Source organism: Tamandua tetradactyla, chromosome 5, assembly GCF_023851605.1.
Source record: "Tamandua tetradactyla isolate mTamTet1 chromosome 5, mTamTet1.pri, whole genome shotgun sequence".
Classification (NCBI taxonomy): Eukaryota; Metazoa; Chordata; class Mammalia; order Pilosa; family Myrmecophagidae; genus Tamandua; species Tamandua tetradactyla.
In genome coordinates, this window is record NC_135331.1 from 144,517,500 (window position 1) to 144,539,369 (window position 21,870).

Genomic DNA, 21,870 nt, shown 5'->3' on the forward strand with positions numbered 1-21,870 from the left:
AAATATGTGATTTCCAGATATTTTCTCCTATCGAGTAGGTTGTCTTCACTTTCACGGACACTTTCAAAGAGTCCTTTGAGGCAAAAAGTTTTTATGGGGTCCCATTTATGTATTTTTTTTTCTTTTGTTGCTTGTGCTTTAGGTGCACAGTCTAAGAAACCAGTACCTAACACAAGATCCAAAAAATGCTTCCTTACATTTCCTTCTTGGTTTTTTATAATCCTCATTCTTATATTTAGGAATTTGATCCATATGAGTTCATTTTTGTATGGGGTATGAGAGAGGGGTCCTCTTTCATTCTTTTGCATATGGATGTCCAGTTCTCCCAACACCATTTGTTGAAGTGACTGTTCGTTCCCAATTGAGTAAACTTGGCAGAAACTCAGATGTCAATTGGCCATAGATATGAGGATCTGTTTCTGAACTCTCAGTTCCATTGGTCTGTATATATCTGTCCTTGTGCCCACACCACGTTGTTTTGACCACTGTAGCTTTGTAATAAACTTTAAAGTCAGGAAGTGTGAATACTCCAACTTCATTCTTTTTCAGATGTTTTTGGCTATTTAGGGGCTCCCCTTTTTTGATGATAGACTTTCCCATTTTTGCATACTAGACTGTTAGAATTTTTATTGGGATTGTGTTTATTCTGTAAATCATTTTGGGTAGAATTGACATCTTAATAATATTTGCTCTTTTGATCCATGAGCATGGAATATCCTTCCATTTATTTAGGCCTTCTTTGATTTCTTCTAGCAAAGTTTTGTAGTTTTCTGTGTATAAGTCCTTTACATCCTTATTTAATTTATTACTAGATATTTGATTCATTTACTTGTAAATGGAATTTTTTTCTTGATTTCTTCCTCAAATTGCTCATTACTAGTTATAGAAACACTGCTGGTTTTGTGTGTTGATCTTGTACCCTGCCATTTTGCTGAATGTTTATTAGCTCTACTAGCTTTGTTGTGGATTTTTCAAGGCCTTCTGCAAATGGAATCTTTTCCAATTTGGATGCCTTTTATTTCTTTTTCTTGTCTAACTGTTCTGGCTAGAACTTCCTGTTCATTTTTGAACAATGATGACAGTGGACAACCTTGTTTTGTTCTGGATCTTAGAGGGAACGCTTTCAGTCCTTCACCACTGAGTATGAGTCTAGCAGTGGGTTTCTGTATATCCCCTTTATGATACTGAGGAAATTTCCTTCTATTCATATTCCTTGTGTGTTTACTGAGAAAGGATGTTGGATTTTGTCAAATGCCTTTTCTGCATCAGTGGAGATGATCATGTACTTGATCACCTTCATTTGTTAATGAGATGTATTACATTACTTGATTTTCTTATGTTGAAACAGCTTTGCATACCTGGGATAACACCCACTTGGTCATGGTATATAATTCTTTTAATGTCCTCTTGGATTCGATTTAAAAATATTTTTTTGAGGATCTTTGCATTTATATTCATAAGAGAAATTGGTCTGTAATTTTCTTTTTTTATAGTGTCTATCTGGCTTTGGTTTTTAGGATGATGTTGCCCTCATAGAATGAGGCCTGTTCAGTTTTTTGGAATCATTTGGGTGTGGTTGGTGTTAATTCTTCTTGGATTGTTTGGTAAAATTCACCTGTATAGCCCTCTGGTCCTAGGCTTTTCTTTATTGGGCGATTTCTGAATATTAAGTCAATGTCTTTACTTGCAATTGGTGTGCTAAGATTTTCTATTTCTTCTAGAATCAGTGTTGTGTGTATATTTCTAGGAATTTGTCCTTTCATCTAGGTGGCCTGATTTGTTGACATGGTATCCTGCTATAATTCTTTTTATTTCCAGTTCTCTGCGTGTTTGTGATTCCAGCTTCATTCAGTTATGGTCAGAGAAGATACTTTGTATAATTTCAATATTTTTTAATTTATTGAGTCTTTTTTTGTAACCCAACATGTGGTCTGTCCTGCAGAATGTTCCAGGTGCTGCACTTGAGAAGAATATATATTCTACCAAAATATCCCATAGTCTAAGAGACAAATATATATGTCTCTTAGATCTAGCTAATTTATTATTCAGGTTCTGTCTTCCTTATCGATCATCTGTCTAGATGGTCTGTCTGTTGATGAGAGTTGTGTATTGAAGTTTCCAACTATTATTGTAGAGTTATCTGTTTCTCCCTTCTGTTTTTCCAGTGTTTGTGTCATGTAATTTGAGGGACCCTGGTTCAGTGCATAAATATTTATAACTGTTATTTCTTCTTGGTAGATTCAGTGTTATTATTTTAAAGGCAGGACTTACTTCAGCAATTTTGTCCTTTGTTATTTGTCATGTTTTTTTTTTTTTTTTGGCCACTTTTCTTTTATTGCAACCTCCTTTTTTGTATAGTTGATCTTTTGTAATGTGTCTAATGGATCCTTTTCTCATTCCTTTTTCTGTGTATTTTCAAAATACTTTCTTTGTGTTTACCCAGGATTGTATCATACAACCTGCATCTGTAACCCACTAATTTGAAAAGATACCAACTTAGCTTCAATAGCATAAACATTCTATGGTGCTGTATTCCTCTTTTTCCCCTTTTTATGTTGTTTTTGTCCCATAGTACTTCTTTGTATTTTGCATGTCCACTATCAGGAAATAATTCCTTTTTCTTGTTCAATTGTATTCTTATTCTTTTAGGAATTAAAGAGTAGAGTTGTATTTTGAGGATCCAGTACTGCTGGATTTTGCGTTTATCCTTTTAGTTATCCTTACTAAAGATCTTCATTTCTTCACACTTCTCCAAGCCACTCTCTCCTGTATTTTCCTTTCAACCTGTAGAACTCCCTTTAGTAATTCTTGTAGGGCAAGTCTTTTGTTGACTCTCTCTGTTATCTGTAAATATTTCAAACTTACTTCATTTCTTGATCTGTTCTTTTTTGTTCAGACTTTTCTCCCCACTACTATGAGTATTTAATTCCTCTCCCTCACTCAGTCCCCCCTTTTCCTTAGATTTCTCAATTCTGGGACCTCTCCTGCCTTAAAGCAACTCAGTTCCTTCCCCCCCAAACGTTTTTTCCACTGTGAAGCTTTTCTACCTACGGTTTCTTCCTAGGGACCCAGGGTCAATCTAGAAAGAGGGGTGTTCTAGTTTGTAAGCTGCCAGAATGTGATATACCAGAAATGAAATAGCTTTTAAAAAGGGGACTTTACTAGGTTCCAAGTTTACAGTTCTAAGGCTGTGCAAATGTCCAAATTAAGGCTTTGAGGGTTAACTCCAACGAAAGGACCATTGAAGTTCAGGATTTCTCTCTCAGCTGGGAGGCACATGGCGACTTCTGCTAGCTTTCGCCCCTCATTTCATAAGGCTTCCCTGAGGGCATTTTCTTTCTGCTCCGGAGATCTCTGGCTGGTGGCCATTGTTGGTTCTGGTGCTCTAAAGCTTTTTCCAAAATGGTTCCCTCTTAGAGAACTCAAGTAAGCAACCCCACCTTGAATGAGTGGGGGCACATCTTCATGGAAACTATCTAATCAAAAGTTACCACCCATAATTGGGTGGGTCATGTCTCCATGGAAACAATAAAAAACATTCCACCCAGCAATATTGAATGAGGATTAAAGAAAATGGCTTTTCTGGAGTATATAATAGCTTCAATCCAACATAAGGGGTCACTCCAGAAAGGTTCATTTTGCCTTTAGGTGGTCCCACAAACAGACTGAATTGAGTGTCAGCATTTCTTGCCAACAGTTCTGTGGTCTCTTTCTACCCCCTCTTCCACTTCTCCTTGGGGCCCTTTTGTATGATGCATTCCTCAGCTGCTTGTGTGTTCCCTGGGTCTCTGAGGATGCTAGTTCCTGTGCCTTGATATGTGTGAGTGGCTCTATAGTCAGCCTTCACGGCAGGACTGACATGGGCTGTGCTACCTCTGGGCAACTCTCAACCTGTGAGGGGCCATAAGAGGAGGTCCAGGTCAGACTGGCAGGCACAGGAAGAATATCTCCTACTTGAACAGGAGAATGTTTTTCTTTTTCTTTGATTTAGCATTTGTGGAGTCCTTCTCTGTCCTCCTCCAGAGTTCCAATCAAGTGAAATTGGTCCTTTGTTCGTAGATTCTGAGGTGAGACTTTTCAGGGGGATGTCTTACACTGCAATGTTGGTGGCATTACTTGGGTATTACATTTTTAAAGTGGTCAGGGAAAGCTTTACTGAGAAGATGACATTTGAATAATGACTTGCTTGAGGAAACTATCCAAAATGGATTTCTGGAGGAAGAACATTCCAAGCCAAGAGAGTAGCAAGGACAATGGTCCTGAGGCAGAAGCTTGCTGAGCATGCTGTTTTGAAAAACATCAAGAAGATCAACATGTGAATGTGAGTATGGTTGAGGGAGAAGAACTGGGAACATATATGACACCAGAAGGAAAGATAGAGGATGAAGACTTAGACGGTATAATTTAGGAATGCCTAGAATGGACAATGATGGTGATTAAATGTACAAATATAAGAATGTTTTTACATAGGGGAGAACAAATGTCAACATTGCAAAGTGTTGAAAATGGATGGTGTACAGGAAAAAGTACAGTCAATGCAAGCTAGGGTCTCTCGTCAACAGTTACATTGTAATATGCTTCCAGCATATGTAACAAAGGCCTTGTGCCAAAACTAAATGTCATCCTATGCTGGGGGCGGGGTATGGGGGCATGGGAAAGGGGAATGGATTTCTTGTGGAAGAAAAGAAGATATCTTCCTACGGTTTTTGTGGCAAAGTCTTGCCTATGTGGTTATACCAGGAACCATTAATTTTTTACCTATGTTGGATTGTATGATGTGCAAATAAAACTGTTTAAAAATGAACAGAGAGAAACAAATGCTAAAGAAGATGTGAAGAAAGAGATGTACGTATTCACTATTCGAAGGGAAGCTGAGAGGTGCAGCCCTTCTGGAGGGCAGTGTGGTGGTTCCACAGAAGGCTAGGGGTGGTGTTGCTTATGATCCTGCAACCCCTCTGTTGCTAGGTTTATACTTGGAGAAACTGAAAAGGGGACATGAACAAACATTTGCACACTAGTGTTTATGGCGGCACTATTCATGATTTGCAGTAGATGGAGGTGGCCAAAGAGGATATAAAAACTAAGGAATGAAAAGGGGAACTGGGTAGTGTATTCATACAACAGATTACTGAGTGGCTGCAAGAAGGAATGACATTGTGAGGCATGCAACTAGGTGAATGAACCTTGAAGACAGTATGTTGAATGAAATAGAAACAAAAAGGCAAATACCATGCATCACACATATGGACTAACTATAATATACAGACTTGGAAAATTGAAGTCAAGGACATAGGTTTTCAAACTGGGGCTCATTGTAAAGGGTTCTGTATTATAAGCTCTTAACAGCAGTCACATTGATTCTGGAGCTGTGTGCTGGTTTGAAAGCACATGTGCCATGTTTTAATCAAAATCCCATTTCATAATGGTAGAATAATCCCTATTCAATACTGTATGTTTGAAACTGTAATCAGATCATCTTCCTGGAGATGTGATTTAATTAAGAGTGGTTGTTAAGCTGGATTAGGTGACGACATGTCTCCAGCCATTTGGGTGGATCTTGATAAGTTTCTGGAGTCCTATTAAAGAGGAAACATTTTGGAAAATGAAGGAGATTCGAAGAGAGCAGAGAATGCTGCAGCACCATGAAGCAGAGAGTCCACAAGCCAGTGACCTTTGGAGATGAAAAAGGAAAATGCCACCCAGGGAGCTTCATGAAACAGGAAGCCAGGAGAGGAAGCTAGCAGATGACACCTTGCTCGCCATGTGCCCTTCCAGCTGAGAGAGAAACTGTGACTGTTCGCCACGTGCCCTCTCACTTGAGAGAGAAACCCTAAACTTCATTGGCCTTCTTCAACCAAGGTATCTTTCTCTGGATGGATGCCTTTGATTGGACATTTCTATAGACTTGTTGTAATTGGGACATTTTCTCAGCCTTAGCACTGTAAACTAGCAACTTATTAAATTTCCTTTTTTAAAAGCCATTCTGTTTCTCATATCTTGCTTTCTGGCAGCTAGCAAACTAGAACAAGCTGTAACTGTTATTTCTAAATTCTGAGATATTGAGCTATTTGTGTATACCCTGACCATTGCCTGAAACTTTGGGTGTTTATATGACACCTGAGACTCAGAGTTAGAGCTCTGAAGCTATGAATCTCAGCATTACCCCATACAGCAACTATTAAAGAGGTTGAAAAAGTGATCAGACTTCAACTAGAGATATAAGTGAAGCTGATTTGGATAGGGCTTAGGTAAATCAGTATACGGTGTAAAGGATGATATGGTCCGTATTTTAAAACTTCAACTTCTGTGTGAGACCAAAGGGAGAGATGTTTATATTTGTGCAAATTTGTATTTTGAGTAGTGCATTATCTAATTTAACTTGTGTGGTCAGTTTATTTGAACTCCATAATTACATGGAATCTTGAATGGGCCGTGAGATCTTGTTGGTTTGTCCAGGTTAGTGTGATGCCCTGATATATCCCAGAGTGATTTGAACAGAGAACTAAAAAGTATTTGCAATGTCCTCTTGGTGGATTGGGGAAAAAGAGGAAATATTAATCTTCCTATCTGGGGATTCCTGATATTCTCACAAGCAGTGGGGACAACCAATTCAATAGGCTGAGATTTCGATCTTGGGGCTTGCCCCTATGAAACTAATTCCAGCAAAGGAGGAGCTATGCTTACTTATAATTATGCCTAAGAGTTACCTGCATAGAACCTGTTTTGTTGCTCAGATGTGGCCTCTCTCTCTCTAAGCCAACTTAGCAGATGAACTCACTACCCTCCCCCCAAGTGGGACATGGAGTCCAGTGTGTAAATCTTCCTGGCAGTGTGGAACAGGACTCCCAGGATGAGCTGGGACCTGATGTCAGGGGATTGAGAAAGCCTTCTTGACCAAAAGAAGAAGAGAGAAATGAGACAAAATAAAGTTTCAGTGCCTGAGAGATTTCACACAGAATCAAGTGGTTATCCTGGAGGTTATTCTTATGCAGTTTATAGATATCCCTTTTTAGTTTATGGTGTGTTGGAGTGCTTTGAAGGAAGTATCTAAAACTGTTGAACTGTATTTCAGTAGCCTTGATTCTTGAAGGCAATTATAAAACAATAAGCTTTTACAGTGAAACCTTGTGATTACGAAAACCTTGTGGCTGACACACTCCGTATCTAGGGTATTAACAGATGAGTGAAAAAAATAAGTGAATAATAGGGAGGTATAAATTTTAAAAAAAGGGTAAATTGAAATACTAGTGGTCAATGAGTGGGAGGGGTACGGAGTAAGGGATGTATGAGTTTTGTAGGTTTTATTTCTTTTTCTGAATTGATGCAAATGTGCTAAAAATGATCATGGTGATCAATACACAACTATGTGATTATATTGTGAGCCATTGATTGTATACTTTGTGTGTCCAAATATATCAGTAAAAATAGTGTTTTAGAAAAAAGAAGATCAGCATGGATGGAGATGTCAGAGAGGCAGGGAATGATAAGAAATAAGGTCAGAAAGGTAATTGGGTGGTGGAGTGGATTCTCAAAGGCATGTGATGGGAGCTTTAGGTTTTGCTGAATATGATGAGAAACCATTGAGGGATTTTGAGTAGAGAAGAGACATGATTTGACTTAAAGGAGCTTAGCATTAGAAAGGGCTTCTAAGGCCATTTAATACAACCTGCAGCCATTGTAGGTGTCCCCATTATAATACTTACAAAAAATGGTTAGTTAACCTTAGCAGTGGCGAGAAATTCTGAAATCTTATTTTTGTGCATAATTTTTAGTTATATAGAGCTGAAAGCTGTCTCCTATGAGTAATTCTCTCCATTTTCTGTTGGGAGTACCCTGAAGACATCATTCAGTATTTGCTCATATTATGCCCCCTCTGCCCCAAGTCATTATATTCTAGTATAAATAGCCCCAGTTCCTTCAGCTGTTAGTCATTAGATTTTCTTTGGAGACCCTTTACTGTTGCCCTTGCTGTCTTCCAGTTTGTGCAAAACCCTCTTTTTGTCCAGAAATGAAGTAAGTAATCAGTATATCTAACAGCACAAAATGGATTGACATGATTGCATGATTTCCTGATTCTGGATGCCAGATGTCAGTTTAATATAGACTACAATCCCATTCATTCTTTAAGTTACATTACACCATTTTTTAACCATTTATGTCTCAGTGTCCTTCTCATAATTGCTGTTGTTAGGCCACTTCTTACCAGATCTGTACATCCAAAATTTAATTTTAAACACGTTTGGGAGCTAACAATTTTTCCTCTCACTGGATAATTACCTCAAATTTTCCTAGTGATGGAAGTAAGGGTTGAGTAAATTTATAGAGCCTTATGTCCCATTATTTTAATGTAAAATAAATTGTAGCACCATAATAATGATGTTTATCGGATTTTTAAAATATTTTTTCTCCAGGTCTATTGTTTTGTGAGCACTGTAGAAAGAAACTAAAAAAGAAATGTCTTGCCAAATACAAATAGCTCTTAGATAAGATCCCAAATTGCAAAATCAAAGATGGGTAGCCCTTGGGAGAAAGGGGAAAGAAATGGATAGTCTCCTATTGTTTAATTAAGAATTTTCCTTCCATGTTACAGGTGGAAGAGATGTCATTTCTTAGAACTTCAAAGACACTTCTCTCTCTCTCTCTTTTTAAACCACCTTTCCTTAAGTTATTTGACTAATCAGATACGTCTGCTACTTAGCTATTTTGACTCTATGTTTTTCCTTTCTTTTTCATAGGGTTGCTTTGTGTTTAAGCCAGATTTTAAGAAGAGAAAGATCTCTGTGCCAGTAGGTAAGATGTTTTAATGACAAATTTGTTGGTCTCCCCCTACCCAACTTCTTAAAGAACTAACCCTAATTGAATTTAGTGAAGTCTTTTGTCTAAGCTTGGTTTACTTACCATTTTGATGTAGCAGTTCTGTTCCAGGGCATAGGTCAAAGAATAAGGGTATACTCCAGTGTTCTAATCTAAAAGGGAATCCAAATATACCTTCAAAGGGTAGGTAGGAAAGTAAATTTCCTTCAAAAGATATGCCTCAAAAGAGACTATTTTAAAAGTAGATCATTGATTGCTTGGGGAGAGATAGAGGAATTGACTGCAAAAGGACACGAGGAGTACATGAGTGGTGCAGTGGTAGAATTCTCATCTGCCATGCAGGAGACCTGGGTTTGATTCCCCACCCATGCACCCAAAAAAACAAAAGGGTACGAGGAAACTTTGGACTGGTAGAAATAGTCTCTATTTTGATTGAGATGGTGGTTACATGATTTTATTTTTTGTCAGAACTTATCAAACTGTTAAAATGGGTGCATTTCATTATTGTGTTATAATAATCTATATAATTACATATTATAATCTCAATTGAATTATTTTTTTAAAAAAGTACTGCTTCACTTTCTTCATTTATCTCCACATATCTATTTAATGATCAAGTTCTTGACTTCTTGAAACAATCATATTACCGTTAGTCCGAAAATGTTTATTGCAGTGATTCTCAAGCCTGGCTACATGTTAGAATCACTTGGGAAACTTATTTTAGAGTAATTGTAGATTCACATTCAATTGCAAGAAACAGTACATACAGATCCCCCATACCCTCACAGTTATCCCTAAAGGTAATGTCTTGCATAACTATAGTACGGTATATCATACAGGAAGCTGGTACTGGTACAACCTGCTATTCTTATTCATAGTTTACTGGGGAACTTTAAAAAAATACCAGTGTCCAGATCCCAGTCCAGAGCAGCTGAATTGGAATACCTGGGAGTTGGGCGCAGGCATTTGTACGTTTTAAGAACAACTCATGGGCACTATGAGGAGTAAATTCAATACTTAGCACTATGAACGTTAATTCCAATGGAAAACATACGAGGTGGAATTTTGTACCAATTTTGAATTAAAAAAGCAAAATTGAACCTTACCATCTTTTTTTTTTTTTTTTTTACATTGGCAGGCACTGGGAATCGAACCCGGGTCCTTGGGCTTGGCAGACAAGCATTCTTACCTGCTGAGCCACCGTGGCCCGCCCGAACCTTACCATTTTTGACTAGGGAAATAACTTGAATATATAGAAAAGAATTTTATAAATCATCACATGATACAAATATTAAAAGGAAATCCTTCAGTCTGAGTCTAGCCAGATAAGAGAACTATGACCATGAAGAAAATAATAAAATAGTAGTCCATATTGGGAGGGAGACCTTAAAATAAGTATCCAGTTTGGCATTAGTGGGAAAAAACAGTGATTTAGAGCTTTATAACCTTTTAATCTTAGTCTCAAAGAAGCCTGATGTTTTCTTTCCTACTGCCTTCCTCCTACCTCCTCCAAAATGGAAGGTAACAGTGATGGATTTGGAAATAGTGAACAGAGAAAATCCACATTATAAATTACTTTATTTTTAAATTATTGACTTATGTACAAATTTATTTAATGTTGAGGATTTCTAAACTTACTCAAACAACAGTTCATTTTATGAGAAAATGTAAGACTTGTTCTCCCCATTACCCCTGAAAGACATGTAGATTGATATATTGTCAGCCATGTAGTTATAATTAATAAAATTGCTAACATCTTTTTGAGTTTATTACTTGCCAGATATCTTTCTAAGCACTTTATATGTTGTTTTGGTTTGCTAAAGCTGATGAAATGCAATATCCCACAAATGGACTGGCTTTTAAGAATGAGGATTTATTAGCTCACAAGTTGCAATTCTAAGGCTGTGAAAATGTCCAGATTAAGACATCAACAGGATGATACCATCTCCAAAGACCAGTTATTGGCAAGCTTGGGCTCCTCTGTCAGATAGCAAGGCACATGGCAATGTCTGCTGGTCCTTCTCTCCCAGGTTTTGTTGCTTTCAGCTTCTGGCTTCAGTGGCTTCCTCTCTTAGCTTCCTTGTCTCTCTGCTTCTCTGAGGCTTTTTAATTTCATCTCTTAATTTCATCTCTTAGCTTCTATGTATGTGAGCTCTTAATTTCATCTCTTAGCTTCTATGTATGTTTTATCTGCTTATAAAGGGCTCTAATAAGAGGATTAAGATTGGCTCTGAATGGAGGGCTCACATCTCTATTGAAATAACTGAACCAAAAGGTCCCACTTGCAGTAGGTCTCCATCCGCAGGAATGGATAAAAGAACATGACTTTTCTTGGGGTACCTAACAGCTTTAAACTACCACGTGTGTTAATTTGTTTAACATTCTTAACAAACTCTGAAGAATGTAATATTGTTGCTATTAAAATATATGAGGATGCCTAGACCTTTAGAGAAATTTCTCAATGTTATAGTGCTAGGAAGTGGTAGAACTGGGATTTAAACCCAGGCTGTCTGATCCTAGAGCCCATGGTCTAATTACTAGTTTATTATACTGGCTCTCACACAGTTAGGTGAGGTTTTGCTTAGAATTTTTTGTGTTGAATCTCATTTATAATTTATGAAGATTTTTAAAAGTTTTTATTACTAGTAAACCTAACGTGTAATTTAAACTTTCCTTTAGATGTGTATTAGGTTGTTTTTGTTTTCATTGTGTTCATCTAAGACCAACAGATAATGTTATGAGAATCTTAGAAGAATTGTCCCTGATTATAAGACAGATGGAGCAGGAGTGAGGAAAACATACCCAGATTTTACCACTTGTCTTCACTGGCTCCAGTTCTTGAAGCAGATTGTTTGAAGAGGTGGGAAATGCTCTGCATTTTACCAAGTATCTGTCTCCTGAATTGAAAACAGTTTGGTGTCACCTCAGATAAGACTGGCAACCTCCTCCTTGGGATTTGTGGGTGACTACACATCCTAGAAAACAATTGAGTAGGAACTAGGGGAGAGAAAGAGAGGCTGGCAGTGGTGCTGACATTGTAGGAGATGGTCAAACGTGAAGTAAAGCACTGTGATTAGGAGCTGAGGAGAGAGGGAACCTGACAATAGTGAGAGCTTATATTCTTTAGCCCTTCTCATTTTAAAAAAAAATTTTCTACCCTCCTGATATATAAATGTCTGAGACAAATCATGTAACAAGTTACTAAGTGTCTTACTGCTATTATTTCCCAAATTCTGAGAGTTTTTCTTTTATGTATTTTGATGCAAGTGTTGTTCAATGTTTAGGAAAGGCATGTCTTGATTTACCATTTTAACATTATACTATAACTTTATTATTGATGTCAAATTTCTGTTATTCTGTTTAAGGCTATTTAGTTATTCTGCTTTGCTGCTTTGTAATACTATATTGCTTTCTTTTTTGGTTTGTTTGAATTTTTACGCTATGCAACTATAAATAGACTAGTCTAACCCTGTCTACTATTTTACCATGTGAGTACTTCAGTATATCTTAAGGCTTTTGATAAAATTAAAAATCAATGTTTGCAGAGGAATCAAAGCTGGCGGCTTAGTGAGGTATGGAATCTAGTTCACCCTCCAAGAGCAGCTACTAAATAGGAACAGTACATAACAACTACTGGGGCCACATCAGTGACCAGACACATAGCGTACACCTGTTTGGACAAGCTGGACGGGCTGCGATCCCACCCAGAACTTTGAGTCCCCCAAGCCATGGAAGCCAGCACCCCTCCTCCACAAGCTAGTTCCCAGAGGGTAAAGAAAAGAGACTTTACTAATAGCAAGGGGCAGAGCTCAACCAAGCTCCAATTGTAGAATTAATTAACAAATTCTGACTACTAAAAATAGGCCTACTAAAAATAGGCCCCCAGCTTAGCTGAACTATGAATAAAAGCTCAAGTTACTAGTTTTTGCCCTGGCACAGAGGGGGCAGGGCTGAGGGGGGAATAAAAAAGGAGGATTTTTTGATTGGACAACACAAAATACTTGAAAAGGTCTGGAACCTAAAAAAAAAGGGGTGGGTGGGTGATGGTGGCGTGGTGGCAGAGTTCTTGCCTGCCATGCCGGAGACCCGGGTTCGATCCTGCCCATGCAGGAAAAAAAAAAAAAAGAAAGAGGGGGCACATAGGACCTGAAGATGCATAGAGCAGCATACCAACTTAAGCTCTAGATTAACAAACCCAAGGAATGGTGGTCCTGCTCAGAAAAGAAATTTTTTTTTTCTACAACTGCAAAGCTTCTCAGGCTCTAACTGTCTCAGGCAAAGGTAGAAATGAGCTTGTCAGAGAGGAAAAATGGCTGGTCAGGTGAAAGGAGGTAATTCCTTGGAGGCTGTGCCTTCCCCAGGAGAGGGGTGGGGCCCAACTCAGGTGAATCCCTCTCTCAAGGAATATGAACCCCAGGGTCTGGAAAGGTGAAGAGATTAAAGCCAGACTAGAACCTGTCCTCTGTCTTGACCATGACCCAGCAGGGAGAGTCAACTGAAGTTAAAGGAACTGCATCACTTTATGCTGGTGGGACTCGCAGGCAGACAAGCACCACATGCTGGGCAGGATAGGAAAAACTGAGAGTCTGGAGGCTTCATAGGAAAGTCTGTCAACCTGCTCAGGTGGATCCCTCTCTCAAGGAATACGAACCCCAGGGTCTGGAAAGGTGAAGAGATTAAAGCCAGACTAGAACCTCTCCTCTGTCTTGACCATGCCCCAGCAGGGAGAGTCAACTGAAGTTAAAGGAACTGCATCACTTTATGCTAGTGGGACTCGCAGGCAGACAAGCGCCACATGCTGGGCAGGATAGGAAAAACAGAGAGTCTAGAGGCTTCATAGGAAAGTCTGTCAACCTGCTGGGTTTCACCCTCAGGGAAAATTGATGCAGGTGACTCTTTCCTCCTGAAAGGAGGCCAGTCTGTTCTGGGAAAATCAGACTGGAGGCTAAGTAAAGCCTCTTAAGGAGACAAAAAAAAAAAGAAAAAAAAAGGCACCATACAGTCAGGGCAAGAAACAAGAAAACAAGAACTGAAAAATTCTGATCCGTTAAACAAAACCTATATGCTAGAGGTCTAGAATATACTGAATGAATGTCAAAGAAGAGATAGAGAACAAAGCCATCCAGCAAGAAAATCCTCAGTAAAAGACTGAAACAATCTCCAGAATGAATTAATTAAGGAAATTAAATGCCTAGATGACAGCAAAAAATAATGAATCATAATAGGAAGATTGAAGATATGGCCCAGTCGAAGGAACAAACCACCAATTCAGATGAGATACAGGGTTGAAACGATTAATTCAGGATGCTCAAACAGACATGGAAAACCTCATCAAAAATCAAATCAACAAATTGAGGGAGGATATAAAGAAGGGAAGGGATAAGCAAAAGAAGAAATCAAAAGTCTGAAAGAACAAATCACAGAACTTATGGGAATGAAGGCATGTAGAGGAGATGAAAAAAACAACAGAAACCTACAATGTTAAATTTCAAGAGTCAGAAGATAGGAATAGTGACCTGAAGAACGGGGCATCTGAAATCTGACAAGCAAAAGAAAATATAGGGAGAAGAATGGAAAAATGTGAACAGGGACTCAGGGAATTGAATGACAACATGAAGCACGTGAATATATGTGTTATGGGTGTCCCAGAGGAGAAGAAAAGGGAAAAGGAGGAAAAAGACTAATGGAAGAAATTATCACTAAAAATTTCCCAACTCTTATGAAGGACTTAAAATTACAGATCCAAGACGTGCAGCGTACCCCAAACAGAATAAATCCAAATAGACAAACTCCAAGACCCTTACTAATCAAAATGTCAGATGTCAAAGAAAAAGAATCTTGAAAGCAGCAAGAGAAAAGCAATCCATCACGTACAAGGAAAGCCCATTAAGACTATGCGTAGATTTCTCAGCAGAAACCATGGAGGTGAGATCACAGTGGTATGATATATTTTAAGATTCTAAAAGAGAAAAACTGCCAACTAAGGATTCTATATCTGGCAAAATTGTCCTTCAAAAATGAGGGGGAAATAAAAAAATTTTAGGACAAAAAAAAATCACTGAGACAATTTGTGATCAAGAGACCACTCTGCAAGGAATACTAAAGGGAGCACTAGAGACAGATGGGAAAAGACAGCAGAGAGAGGTGTGGAGAAGAATGTAGAAATGAAGGCTATCAGTAAAGATAAAAAGAGGAAAAATTAGATATGATGATATAAAATCCAAAAGACAAGATGGTAGAAGAAAGTACTGCCGTTACAGTAAGAACACTAAATGTTAATGGGTTCAACTCCCCAATCAAAATACATAGACTGGCAGAATGGATGAGAAAACAGGACCCGTCTATATACTGTCTTCAAGAGACACATTTTAGACCCAAGAACAAGCATAGGTTGAAAGTGAGAGGTTGGGAAAAGATATTTCATGCAAACAACAATCAGAAAAGAGCAGGAGTAGCTATACTAGTATCCAACAAATTAGACTTCAAATGTAAAACAATTAAAGGAGACAAAGAAGGGCACCATGTATTAATAAAAGGAACAATTCAACAAAAGACATGACAATCATAAACATTAACACACCAAGCCACAGTGTAACAAAATATATGAGACAAATACTGAAAACAATGAAAAGAGAAATAGACACATCTACCATAATAATTGGAGCTTCGATTCCCTACTCTCATTAATGTAAAGAACATCTAGATCAAGAAAGAAACAGAATTTGAATAATACAATAAACGAACTAAACTTAACATTTATAGGACATTACACCCCACAAACAGCAGGATACACCTTTTTCTCAAATGCTCTGTATCATTCTCAAGGATAGACCATATGCTGGGTCACAAACCAAGTCTCAATAAATTTATAAAGATTGAAATCATACAAAACACTGCCTCAGATCATAAAAGAAAGAAGTTGGAAATCAGTAGCAGGCAGAGGGCCAGAAAATTCACAAATACATAGAGGCTCAACAACACATTCTTAAACAACCAGTGGGTCAAGGAAGAAATTACAGGAGAAATCAGTAAATATCTTGAGGCAAATGAAGATGAAAACACAACATATCAAAATTTATGGGATGCAGCAAAGGCAGTGCTGAGAGGGAAATTTTTTGCCCTAAATGCCTATATCAAAAAAGAAGAAAGAGCAAAAATTGAGGAATTAACTGTTCACTTGAAAGAAGTAGAAAAAGAACAGCAGACTAACCCCAAAACAAACAAAAGGAAAGAAATAACGAAGATTAGAGCAGAAATAAATGAAATTGAGAACATGAAAACAATTGAGAAAATCAACAAAACCAAAAGTTGGTTCTTTGAAAAAATTAATAAAATTGATAGACCCTTAGCAAGGTTGACAAAAAGAAGAGAGAGGATGCAAATCAATAAAATCAGAAATGTAAGAGGAGACATAACCACTGACCCCACAGAAATAAAGGAGGTAATGAGTAGATATTATGAACAACTTTGTGCTAATAAATAGACAATTTAAATGAAATGGAAAACTTCCTAGAAAGGCATGAACAACCAACATTGTCGAGAAGAAATAGATGACCTCAACAAACCAATCACAAGTAAAGAAATTGAATCAGTCATTAAGAAGCTCCAAAAAAAGAAATGTCCAGGACAAGATGGCTTCATATGTGACTTCTACCAGACATTCAAGATAGAATTAGTACCAGTGCTGCTCAAACTCTTCAAAAAAAAATTGAAGAGGAAGGAAGGCTACCTAACTCATTCTATGAGGCCAACATCACTCTCATACCAAAGCCAGACAAAGATACTACAAGAAAAGAAAATTACAGACCAGTCTCTGTAATGGATATAGATGCAAAAATCCCCAACAAAATTTTTGCAAATCAAATCCAGCAGCACATTAAAAGAATTATACACCATGACAAAGTAGGATTCATACTAGGTATGCAAAGATTGTTCAGCGGAAGAAAATCAATTGATATAATACACCATATCAACAAATCCAAGCAGAAAAACCACATGATCATCTCAGTTGATACAGAGGAGGCATTTGACAAAATTCAACATCCTTTCCTGTTGAAAACACTTCAAAGGATAGGAATGTAAGGGAGGTTCCTCAACATGATAAAGGGAATATATGAAAACCCACAGCTAACATCATCCTTGATGGAGAAAGACCGAAAGCTTTACCCCTAAGATCAGGAACAAGGCAAGGATGTCCACTGTCTCCATTATTACTCAACATTGTGTTAGAAGTTCTAGCCAGAGCAATTAGAGAAGAAAAAGAAATACAAGGCATCAAAATTGGAAAAGAAGAAGTAAAACTCTCACTGTTCGCAGATGATATGATACTGTATGTCGAAAATCCTGGAAAGCTACCACAAAACTATTAGAGCTAATAAATTAGTACAGCAAAGTGGCAGGTTAAAAGATCAACACTCAAAAATCAGTAGTGTTCCTATACACTAGTAATGAGCAATCTCAGAGGGAAATCAAGAAAAAAATTCCATTTACAATTGCAACCAAAAGAATAAAAGAATTAGGAATATGTTTAAGGATGCAAAGGACCTATACAAAGAAAATTACAAGTGATTGCTAAAAGAAATCACAGAAGACCTAAATAAATGGAAGGGCATACTGTGTTCATGTACTGGAAGACTGAATATAGTTACGATGTCAGTTCTACCTAAATCAATGCAATTCCAATTAAAATCCCAAAAACTTACTTTGCAGAAATAGAAAAACCAATAACCTAATTTATCTGGAAGGGCAGGGTGCCCCAAACAGCTAAAAATATTCTGAGAATGAATAATGAACTCGAAGGTCTCATACTACCTGAATTTAAGGCATATTACACAGCTACGATGGTCGAAACAGCATGTTACTAACATAAAGATAGATATACTGACCAGTGGAATCAAATAGAGTGTTCAAATATAGACCCTCTCAACTATGGACAATTGATTTTTGTTAAGGCAGTCAAGCCAACTCACCTGGGACAGAACAGTCTCTTCAATAAGTGGTGCCTGGAGAACTGGATATCCACATGCAAGAGAATGAAAGAGGATCCATATCTCACACCCTATATAGAAATTAACTCAAAATGGACCAAAGACCTAAACATTAGGTCTAAGACCATAAAACTTCTAGAAGAAAATGTAGGGAAATATCTTATAAAACTTGTGATAGGAGGCAGTTTTCTAGATCTTACACCCAAAGCCCAAGCATTGAAGAAAGAAACAGATAAATGGAAATTCCTAAAAATTAAACACTTTTGTGCATCAAAGACCTTTGTCAAGAAAATAAAAAGACAGCCTGCACAATGGAAAACAATATTTGGAAACAACATTATCAGGTAAGGGTCTAGTATCCAGAATATATAAAGAGATTGTTCAACTCAACAACAAAAAAGACAACAGACCAATTACAAAACAGGTAACAGGCACTTCTCAGAAGAGGAAATACAAATGGCAAAAAGGCATATGAAAAGAGACTCAACTTCCCCTGGTTATTAGGGAAATGCAAATCAAGACCACACTGAGTTATCATCTCACACCCACCAGAATGACCATTGTCAATAAAGCAGAAAACGACACATGCTGGACAGGATATGGAGAAAGAGACACACTTACCCCCCTGTTGGTGGGAATGTAAAATGGAACCACTTCTGTAAAAGGCGGTCTGGCAGTTCCTCAGGAAGCTAAGTAGAGAATTGCCATATGATCCGGCAATGCCATTGCTAGGTATCTAATCAGAGGACATGGGGGCGAGGATACAAATGGACATTTGCATCCCAATATTTATAGCAGCATTATTTACAATTGCCAAGAGATGCAAACAGCCCAAATGTCCATTAACAGACCAGTTAAACAAGCTGTGATATATTCTTACCATGGAATATTATGCAGCTTTAAGCAGAATAAAGTCATGAAGCATGTAACAACATGGATGGACCTTGAGGACATTATTCTGAGTGAGGTTAGCCAGAAACAAAAGGACAAATACTGTATGGTCTTACTGATATAAACTAACATTAATGAATGAACTTGGAGAATTTCAGGTTAAGTACAGAGGTCATCAGGAGATAGAAATAGGGTAGGATTGAGTAATTGGAGCTGAAGGGATACAGATTGTGCAACAGGACTGATTATAAAATTCAGAAATGAATAGCAGAATACTACTAAATTGTAGCACTATAATGTAAATACACTGAATGAAGATGAATGTGAGAATGATAGAGGGAGGAGTGCTGGGGGCACATATGAAACTGGAAGGAAAAATAGATGATAAAAACTGAGATGGTATAATCTAGGAATGCCTAGAGTGTACGATGATAGTGACCAAATGTACAAACTAAGAAATGTTTTTGCATGAGGAAGAACAAAGGGATATCAGTATTGCAGGGTGTTGAAAATAGATGGTCATTCATATTTTAATACTTCAACTTCTGTGTGAGACTAAAGCAAAAAATATTTATTTGGTACAAAATTTCTATTTTGACTATTACATTTCCTAATATAACTTATATGGGCAGGTTAATTGAACACCATTAAGTACATGGAACCTTGAATAGGGCATGAGATTTTGTAGGTTTGTCCAGTGTGGTGCCCTTATAAATCCCAGGGTGATTTGAACAGTGAATAGGGAAGTGCTTGCAAAGTCCCCTCGGGGGAATGATGAGAAAGGGAGAAAATTCAACATGTGGAGAATTCCTTATATTCTCTCAAGCAGTGGGGCGCAACCAAATCACTGGGCCAAACCCTCCATCTTGGATTTGTCCATATGCAACTTATCCTGGCAAAGGATTAGCTAAGCCTACTTAAAATTAGGCCCAAGAGTCACCCTCAGAGAACCTCTTTTGTTGCTCAGATGTGACCTGTCTCTCACAGTCAACACAAGCAAACTCACTGCCCTCCCTCTCTATGTGGAGCATGACTCTCTGGCAACAAGGCACAGAAATCCCCAAATGAACTGGGACTCAGCCTCAGGGGATTGAGAAAACCTTCTTGACTGAAAGATAGCAGGCGAGAAATGAGACAACATTAAGTATCAGTGGTTGAGAGATTTCAAACAGAGTCAAGAGGTTATCCTGAAGGTTATTCTTACGCATTATATAGACATTCCTTTTTTAATTTAAGGTGTATTAGAGAGGCTAGAGGGAAGTGCCTGAAACTGTAGAGCTGTGTTCCCGTAGCCATGTTTCTTGAAGATGACTGTGTGATGATATAGCTTTTGCAGTGTGACTGTGTGATTGTGAAAACCTTGTGTCTGATGCTTCTTTTATTTATGGTATGGACAGATGAGTAAAACACATGGATTAAAAATAAATAAGTAATAGGGGGAACAAATGTTAAAATATATTGAGTAGGTTGAAATACTAGTGATCAATGAAAGGGAGTGGTAAGTAGTATAGAAAAAATAGGGGGAACAAATTTTAAAATATATTGGGTTGATGGAAATACTAGCAGTCAATTGAGAGGGAGGGGTAAGGAGTATATGGCATGTATGAATTTTTTTTTTAATTTTTTTTTTTTCTGGAGTGACGCACATGTTCTAAGAAATGATCATGGTGATGAATATGCAGCTATGTGATGATATTGTGAGTCATTGATTATATACCAAGAATGGAATGTTCATATGTTAAGAATGTTTGTGTTTGTATGTTATGTTTTGTCAATAAAAATATTTTTAAAAAAATCAATGTTTGTTAAAAACTCTGAGTCAGTTATAGTTAGAAGGAAAGTTCCTTAACCTGAAAAGAATTTATATTTTCAAACTAACAGTTAATTAAATTAAAACTTGAGGAGGAGAAAATCTTCATGACTTTGGATTTCAGCAGTGATTTCTTAGATATGACACTAAAAGTATAGCAACCAAAGAAAAAATAGATTAATTGAACTTCACATAAAATTGGAGTTTTTGTACATCACAGAACATTATCAAGAGAGTGAAAAGAACAGCCTATGAAAGGGAGAAAATAGTTTCAAATCCTTATTTAATAAGAATCTAGTATCCATTATGAAAAATTCCTACACAGTAAGAAAAAAAAAACCCACTGAAAAATGGGCAACAGACTTTCAAAAGACATTTCTCCAAAGAGGTATACAAATGGCCAACAAGCACATAAAAAGATGCTCAGCACCGCCCCATCTTGGGGTTTGTTCACATGAAACTTAACCCCACAAAGGATAGGTCAAGCCTACTTAAAATTAGGCCTAAGAGTCACCCCCAAGAGAACCTCTTTTGTTGCTCAGATGTGGCCTCTGTCTCCAGCCAATACAACAAGCAAACTCACCAATCTCCCACTGTCTATGTGGGACATGACTCCCAGGGGTGTGGACCTTCCTGGCAACGTGGGACAGAAAACCGAGAATGAGCTAAGACTCAGCATTAAGGGATTGAGAAAAACTCCTGAATGAGCTGAGACCCAGCATCGAGGGATTGAGAAAACCTTCCCCACCAAAAGGGGGAAGAGTGAAATGAGACAAAGTGTCAATGGCTGTGAGATTCCAAACAGAGTTGGGAGGTTATCCTGGAGGTTATTCTTATGCATTAAGTAGATATCACCTTGTTATCCATGATGTAATGGGAGAGGCTGGAGGGAACTGCCTGAAAATGTAGAGCTGTGTTCCAGTAGCCATGTTTCTTGATGATGATTGTATAATGATATAGCTTTCACAGTGTGACTGTGTGATTGTGAAAACCTGTGTCTGCTGTTCCTTTTATCTACCTTGTCAACAGATGAGTAGAACATATGGAAAAAAAATAAATAATAGGGGGAACAAATGTTAAAATAAATTCAGTTTGAAATGCTAGTGATCAATGAAAGGGAGGGCTATGGTATGTAAAATTCTTTTTTTCTTTTTCTATTTTTGTTTTATTTTTCTGTTGTCTTTTTACTTCTTTTTCTGAATTGATGCAAATGTTCTAAGAATGATCGTGATGATGAATATGCAACTATGATGATATTGTGAATTACTGATTATATATGTAGAGCAGAATGAGCATATATTAAGGATGTTTGCGTTTCTTGTAATTTTCTCTTAATTAATAAAAAATTATTTAAAAAAAGATGCTCAG

General features: G+C 37.5%; 1 protein-coding gene across 2 annotated transcripts in view; it reads left to right on the top strand.

Moving 5' to 3' along the window:
* ORC3 (origin recognition complex subunit 3) overlaps positions 1-21,870 on the top strand; it is a 91,482-nt gene that overhangs the window by 5,360 nt on the left and 64,252 nt on the right. For both annotated transcript variants that reach the window (XM_077162383.1, XM_077162384.1), the window contains exon 2: positions 8,736-8,790. In XM_077162383.1, the coding sequence (XP_077018498.1) occupies positions 8,736-8,790 (55 nt within the window). The remainder of the gene's footprint in view (positions 1-8,735; positions 8,791-21,870) is intronic.